We start from the raw sequence: 7,431 nt of genomic DNA on the forward strand, positions 1-7,431 counted from the left end.
GCCCCCGAGTCCCCACCGGCTCCCACGGCCTCCCGCCCCGAGCCCCCACCGGCTCCCACGGCCTCCCGCCCCGAGCCCCCACCGACTCCCACGGCCTCCCGCCCCGAGCCCCCACCGACTCCCACGGCCTCCCGCCCCGAGTCCCCACCGACTCCCACGGCCTCCCGCCCCGAGTCCCCACCGAGTCCGAGCCCGCCTCTCTCCGGCCTCCCACTCCACGTTGTTCAGTGGTTTCCCACCCGTTTCCGAAGGCCCGCCCCCCCACGCCTCCGAAAATCTCTAGCGTCGCACCCACTCTTCTGAACGAAAAAACGAGGCAGCGGTGGCTACATTCGAGTTATATTTTCCTTGGTTCGAAAGCGCTACCCCTCTGGAAGTAACCCCAGTCCAGGGTCTTCCCTGGACGGCGCGTGGGGCCGAAGGCGGAGGCCCCTGGGCGAGGGGCGCTGCGGCCGGTTTGTGAGGCCGCGAAGGCGGGAGGGGCTAAGCGGGGCGCGTGGCCGGTGCGAATGCGCGGAGCCGAGGCAGGCGCGCAGGCAGGTGGAGGAAATGGATCCTGGGGAGATGGGCGCAGGTGCACAGTCGGGGGTGAGGACCGCGATCGGAGGTGGGGGGTGGGGGCCCCACAATTTAATTGAATCGATGCCCCACCCCCACCTGGCCCTGACGGGGGGCTGGGGCTTCAGGGGGGCCCTTCCGGGCGTCGGGCCTCGCCCTCTCGGTCCAGGGCCAGCGGGTAACCCACTACGAGAGCGGGGATAATGGACACTGGAGCGTGCACTCCCGGGGGCCGGAGCCCGGCCGCCAGCCTCAAGCGTCCAGCCCGCCCCACAAGGGGCGGCCAGAGCGAGCTAGCGCGCGGGCGTTCGCGCAATTGCGCCCCCCACGCCTCTGACAGACCGCCGCCCTGTGAAAGTAGCTCGCTCCCGTCCCTGCTCCCATCCACGTGTTCCCTGCCCTGCTCGACTGGAGACGAACCTCCTCCTCGGTCCTCCCTAGGGCTACGGATCGGGCCCCAGCTGGAGGGCCTCCTGGGCCGCTCGCGCTCACCCAGCCTCTGCACCTGCTCCCGCCTACCTGTGCGGTCAGGGCCGCTCTGGCGCACGCCTGGGGCCATCTGCCAGGTGAGAGCAGGTAGCCCGACCTACGCCCTGCCGGGTCTGAGCTCTGGCCAGCGCCCCTCCCCTCTGCTTCCCCGGCCCAGGACCCCCTCCCCTCTGGCTGGGTGTCTTGTGCCTCGGTTGAGGACCCTCCCCCAAGCACCCCTTCACTGCTGCTTGCCCTAACCCCTGCAGCTGGGCGGGCAGCGCTGTCAGTGAACCGAGGTCCGACCCAGTAGGGGCGGGGGCCCCACGCAGGTCCCCGCCGGCCCTGTCTGCCCACCAGGCCAGGACGTGCTCGGGATGCGGACACACCGAGACCAGTCATCGTGTCTGTCCTCCAGAGAGGAAAAGCCTCTAAGCAGAGTGCATCCCAGACCACAGGAAGCGGGTGGGGGGTGTGTTTAAAGGGACAGGACTAGGCTTTGGTCAACTCGGGCTCCTGGACCACGGCGAGCCGCGGTTGGAGAGGCTCCAGGGAGGCCCTGCAGATGGGCAGGGGACGGACGAGTCGGATACACGCGGTCGGGTCTGCAGTAGTGACCCCTCCGCGCAAAGGCAGGGCGGGCTGGTCCTCAGACCCACCCCGCCTCCCAGCGGGGAGCACCAAGCGGCCGAGGACCTGCCTCTAAGGAGGCCCGAGGGCGAACTGGGGAAGAGGGAGCCCGGCGGGACTGGGAGGGTTGTCGCCGGAAGAGCGCGACGGGGCAGAGCTTGCGGCGATGTGGGCGGGGCCTGAGGGGACCGGGCGGGGCTTGGGTGGACCTGACGGAGTTCAGGGTGGGCCCTGGGTGGACTGGGCGGGGCCTGGTGGACCTGACGGGGTTCAGGGTGGGCCCTGGGTGGACTGGGCGGGGCCTGGTGGACCTGACGGGGTTCAGGGTGGGCCCTGGGTGGACTGGGCGGGGCCTGGTGGACCTGACGGGGTTCAGGGTGGGCCCTGGGTGGACTGGGCGGGGCCTGGTGGACCTGACGGGGTTCAGGGTGGGCCCTGGGTGGACTGGGCGGGGCCGGACGCTCCCCCGCGGCTCACATGATGTCATCCAAGAGGTTCGCACTGGCCACCCAGTCGAGCGCGCGCGGCTCGGACGCAGCCATGATCATGCACATGAAGGGGCGGCCGGTGCGCCGGTCCGTGGGGTAGATGGTGGTGGGCGTGAAGCGCCGGTTGGCTTCCACAAACTCGCAGAGCTGCTCGTAGACGCGCGGGAACTCGTGGCGCAGGAAGACGCCGCGCAGCCGCAGCTCTCGCTGGATGTGAATGAAGGCCACCTCGCGTGCTCGCCGGCCCGCCTCGCCGTCCTGGTCTAGGCCCGCAGTGCCGGGCGGCGGCGTCAAGATCAACGTCTCCATGTCGGGTTCGCGGCCCCGCGCGGGGGGCGGCCGTGCTGGGCTGCCAGCCGCCAGCGCCACTTTGGCGAATTTGCGCACCGTGGGTCCCGGGCTGCGAGGCGCGGGCGCTGGCCTGGCAGGGGCTCCGGGCGGGGTGGCGCCGGGGCCCACAGCCACCGACACGCTGAGCAGGAAGCACTCGGCTGGTTCGTAGAGGCGCCCAGCGGCCGCCAGCTCCCGAGCATAGCTGCCCAGTGGGGCTGCGTGCGTGGCCAGCTCGCGCAGCGACAGGTAGGTGGGCGACAGCAGCAACCCCTCGAGGCCAAAGCGCAGGAAGTTGTCGGCGGAGCCGGGGCTCGGGAAGCCCAGGAAGAGCACCCCGCGGCCGCGAGACAAGAAACCGACACGCGCGATGCGCGAGAAGGCGCGGTGCACCGGGCCGCTGTCGCGGCAGAACTGCAGCACGTGGCGGCACACGCTGCCCACGCGGCCGTACACACAGCGTGCCTTGTGCGCGTCCCAGTCCTCGCGGCGGCACAGGCGCGAGCAGTAGTAGGTGTAGCAGCTGTGGCAGGACTTGAAGTAGAGGCAGGCATTGAACATGGTCTCAGTGCGCCCGCAGCGCGCGTTGGAGCACGTCATCAGGTCGTCCTCGTCGGCGCTGGGCTCAGGGGAGGCGTCGGCCCCCTGCCCCTGGCCCGCGGGCTCCTCGGCGCTGCCGGCGGACGCAGGTGGCGAGCGCGGCGCCAGCGCCGGGCCCCTGGGCCCCGAGGGCCGCGAGTCGAGCAGGCGCCGCAGCTGGCGGCCCAGGCCGTCGGACGCGGGCTCGAGCGCCTGGCCGGCTGGGGACCGTGAGTCGATGACCAGGTCAGTGATGAGCTCGTCCAGCTGTTCGAGGCTGCGCTGGCGGCCAGAGGCAGGGCCGTCGGGGGCTGCAGGCTGAGACTGGCGGGGGCGGCTCCCCGGCATCTCCCAGGTCCTGGCGGCCGGGCGCTCGGTGGCGCGCAGGTCGTTGTCGGTGATGGTGATCTCCGGTGTGACGTACCAGTTTCGGCCCAGGCCCTCCCCCACACGGCCCTTCTCGGACAGCGACGTCTCCGACAAGGACAGCGCCGCGTAGCGTCTGGGCGAGGTGGACAGGTTCACGACGACGGGCGGGCGCCGGCCTTCGGGGGACGTGCCCCGCGGCTCCCGCGCCTCCTGGCCCAGCAGGTTCTCGTAGCTGCGGCCACGGCCCAAGGGGTCTTCGCGGCGCGGCCCTGGTGCCAGGATGTTGTCCCAGGAGCGCGAGTAGTGGCGGCTGTCGGTCGCTAGCCGTGGTGGACTGGTGCCCGTGCCGCCATGCCACGAGGCGAGCAGCGGGCCGGGGTCCGGCGGGGGCGCCACCTGCAGGGTGCGATAAGGCCGCGGGCCCCAGTCGCCCCAGGCCGGGCTGCCTCGCGGGTGTGGGTAAGTCCGCGTCAGGGCTTCTCGATTGCGGTACCGTCCGAAGTCCTCAGTGTAAAACGCGCGGGCGGCGGGGCGGGCTCGAGGCTCCTCGGGGGCATAACGTGGGCCGCAGAGCGGGCCGTAGGCGCGGGGGGCCTCCCCGTAGTAGGAGCGGGAGGGTGGTTCCTGGACCGGGAAGGTGCGAACTTCCCCCGCATAGTAGCCGCTCCCCCGTCTCGGGCTGGGCCCCAGGGGCTCTTCGGGCAGAAAGGGCCTGGGATAGTAGCCGTCGAAGGGCGGCCCAGGGCTGGCCATGAAGCCCCCAGGGTGGCCCTCGGGTTCCTCCGTGTAGAAGAACTGGGTGGGCCCCGGGGGGGTGGTGAAGGGCACACTCTGACGTTCCGCGTAGTCCCGGGGCCCAGGGAGCGGCCCGTCGCAGTACAGCACCCTGGGGTCGGTGCAATACGAGTCGCTGGGGGTGGGGGTGCGCGAGAGGGCCACGTGGCGAGGTCCAGGCACCGTGAGGCCGTGGAGCTGTGGGGCGGCGCGGGGCCAGGGCGCGGTCTCAGGGGGCCCGCAGGGCCGAGAGCCCCGGGCAGCGTGCTGCAGCACCGCTTCGTCGGGCTTTATGTCCAGGCGGCAGCGGACGTGGGGAGCGGGCCCCGCGGGTGGCTCGGCTGGCGCGCAGCGGTTGGCGGCAGCGCAAAGGGGCGCGATGCGGCCGGGGCCGCCCCGCTGCGGCTGTAGCTTGATGGGGTGCAGCTCGTTGGCGAGCGCGCGCAGCGCGGGGTACGCGGGCTCCCGGCGGGGCGACGCGTCGGCCCGCGCTGCTCGCTGCGCTTCTCGGCCTCGGCGCGGCAGCACGGGTGGGGAGGCGGGCGCGGGCGCCAGGCTCGGGGGCGCGCGGGGGGCGCTCTTGGAGCGGGCGCGGCGCCGGGTCTCGCCGTCGCGGGATCGGGCGCGCGGCGCGGCGGGCTCCGGGGGCGGCGCCTCCGGGCGGGCCTCCATGGCCGCCCCGTCCAGCGCCTCCAGGAAATCGAAGCTTCGACAGTGGCGCTTGTTGAAAGGCGCGGGCGCCGCAGGCCGGGCCATGGGGCGGTCACATGGCGGGGGCCTCGACACGGGCCCCGGGGCCGCCACCTTGATGTCCTGGTACACGGTCGACACCAGCAGATCCGGCGGGTCGGTGCGGGTCATCTTAAAAGAAGTCTCCAGGCGTCAGCTCACTTGGCCTTTCGGGGCTTTCGCCCTGAGGGGAGACGCGGGTCAGGGCAGCCCCTCTGCAGCCCAGGGCCCGCTAACCCCCAGCGCTGGCCCGGCTTACCTGGGGCACAGCCCGGGAGGCAGCCAAGGCCTGTGGCCACAGGCACGTGTTCCATGCCGGCGTCAGACGCACCTGCAGGGGGAACCCAGCTGTCCAGCCACTTGGGTCCTGCCCCCTCCTCCAGACCATCCTTTCCAGGCCACTTTCTGCTGGGAGGAGGTGGGTGACCAGAAAGGGGATGTCATCGCAGCGGTCCCCGATCTCCTGTGCTCACTAGTGACCACTGGGAGGCTTGGGTAGACCCCCTTTTCGGGGACAGGCCAGCAGCGGGGTAGGCAGAGTGAGGGTGTGACCCCAGGACCACCCCACTGGTGCCCACTGTTGGAACAACTGTGCGGTCACTGGGGGCCTTCACAGACTGCTTTAAGGTGCTGGCTCCTGTAGAGCAGGTGATGAAGCCCCCTCCTAATGCCTAGTGCAGGGCAAGCCCCCCATGCTGCAGTCTGAAGCCCCTGGCCCCAGCTTTAAGCAACCTTAACCAGCCTCCTCACCCCCTGCCCCCCCAACTGGCGCGGCTGGACACGCAGCCCTCCTCCAGCACTGCGTCAAGGCCCAGGCGTGGCATGGAGGCTCATGGGCTTGCTGCCCTGCCTTCAGTCTCCGTGTGGCCCTGGCCACAGCAGTGCTTCCGGAGATCATACCTGGGCCCTAAAGCTCCCTTTGCTTTGCAGGAACCGCCTCTGATTCTCCCCCTTCTTGGGGTGGTTGAAACCCACCAAGCTCTTTGGGGCTCTCATGACAAGGCCGGGAGAGCGACCCCCCATCTTTGCAGCGAGTGCACTGCAGCCGGAAACCGGGCCCTGGCTGCTGGACCACGTGGGGGTGTGTGAGCTCAAGGAGCTCAAGGCAGCCCCCAGTCCTTGAGCGGCGCACCAGGCCAGGAGGCTGCCGGCAGGGGAGGCAGGGCAGTGGGTGAATCAAGCCCCTGCCACCCGCGATTCTCAGGCAGGCCCTCCCCACAGCATCACGGGAGAGCTCCATGGAAACCTGAGGTTCCATGCCCCCGCATGCAGGCTGAGCTGGGGTCCACCCCTCTGTACCAGGCACACCTGCAGACTTGGGCCAGCGGGTTGTCTGGGTGCCCAAAGTCTGGACAGGCTGGGGGTGGAGCGGGGGTGGCTCAGACAGTGGTACGGGGTCTCCACCTCCTCACAGGCTGTGGGAGCATGCTCCAAGGGGAGCTCAGAAAAGCGGGGAGCTGGGCGCTCACCTGGCAGGACCTCTGATCTGGCTGACCCTCTGTGTCCGCAGTGTGCCAGGGCTTTCCTGCCAGCAGAGCCGCCCCCCCTGGGTCAGGGCCACCCAGGCCCAGTGCTTGTCCCCATCTCAGCCTCAGGCCCATCCCCCTCCCACCCTGAAGCCAGGCCAGGACTGGGGGCTGGATGACAGGGTATGAGGCTCCGCCCCAGGGAGGTGACAGCCCGGCCTTGGCGCTGCCGCGGCCCCGAGGAACCAACTGGGCGACACCCCTTCCCTTGGGGATGGGACGGTCCACCCCCGCCGGGGTCCGAGGCCTAAGGAGCCCGGCGGGTGGCCCTCCCCGGCGCGCAGCCCGGCCCAGCCTCGAGCCCCCGGGGGTAGGGACCGCCGTCCTCCGAGGGCGCCGCGTCCCCGTCTTCGTGGGCGCCGCACTCACGGAAGATTCGCGGGGCAGCGGCCTGGACCCCTTACCTGGGCGGTGCTCCTGCACCGCGCCCGGCGGTCTGCGCAGGCCCGCGCGCGCTCCGCCGTCCCCCGCGCCGCCGCGGCCCCGGCCCCGGCAGAAGCTTCGAGGCAGCGGCGCGAGGCGGCCGGGCCGCTCGGTGCTGCCCCCGATGGCGGCCGGCGGGACTGCACTTAAAGGGACCGCGCGGTGGGCCGGGAACCTGTCGGGCGCGCTCGCTCCTGCTTGGGGCAGAGCTGGGCGCGCGGTGACGGGTTCTCTGCACCCTCAAGGTACAGACCTGGGATCCAGCGAGAAGACTTAGGGCCGGGGAGCACCTGGCCCACCCTGCCCGGCCCCGCCTCCCGGACACCTGCTTGAGGGCAGCTGGCGGCCTGGCCGGCCTTTGAGCAGGGGCCTTGGAGGCGGCCCAAGCCACGGCCGCGCCGCGAACAGCTCCCGGAATTCAAGCCTGCGGCCCGCCTGGGCAGGAGCAGATGGGCAGTCGAACGCCCTGCTGGCCTCTGTGCTGCCGGCCTGTCCGCGCCAAGCCCTCCCCGGGCACGTGGGCACCACCGGGGGCCTGCTGCCTCCTGTCCCCCCGC

The 7,431-nt window shown here is 71.5% G+C and overlaps 1 protein-coding gene across 5 annotated transcripts; it reads right to left on the reverse strand.

The window, feature by feature from the left end:
• Window positions 1-323: 323 nt before the first annotated feature.
• AJM1 (apical junction component 1 homolog) lies at window positions 324-6,965 on the reverse strand. 5 transcript variants are annotated; one of them, XR_014082964.1, is made up of 4 exons: window positions 6,856-6,965; window positions 5,185-5,330; window positions 1,846-5,109; window positions 324-744 (listed from the first exon to the last, which is right to left on the reverse strand). XR_014082964.1 is itself a non-coding variant. In XM_081593499.1 (3 exons), exon 3 carries the CDS (start codon window positions 5,055-5,057, stop codon window positions 2,130-2,132), a length of 2,928 nt encoding a protein of 975 aa, XP_081449625.1. In that variant the 5' UTR covers window positions 5,058-5,109; window positions 5,185-5,330; window positions 6,856-6,965; the 3' UTR covers window positions 324-2,129. The 5 variants fall into 5 exon arrangements, 3 of the variants coding, with proteins under 3 accessions (XP_081449625.1, XP_081449627.1, XP_081449628.1); XR_014082963.1 differs by having other exon boundaries at window positions 5,185-5,333; window positions 6,856-6,942; XM_081593499.1 differs by having other exon boundaries at window positions 324-5,109.
• Window positions 6,966-7,431: the final 466 nt, after the last annotated feature.

This window comes from Giraffa tippelskirchi, chromosome 4, assembly GCF_054371585.1.
Source record: "Giraffa tippelskirchi isolate mGirTip1 chromosome 4, T2T-mGirTip1v1.2.pri, whole genome shotgun sequence".
Taxonomy (NCBI): Eukaryota; Metazoa; Chordata; class Mammalia; order Artiodactyla; family Giraffidae; genus Giraffa; species Giraffa tippelskirchi.

Coding starts and splice junctions, on each gene's coding strand:
- AJM1 (XM_081593499.1), bottom strand. CDS start 5,057: ATGACCCGCACCGACCCGCCGGATCTGCTGGTGTCGACCGTGTACCAG.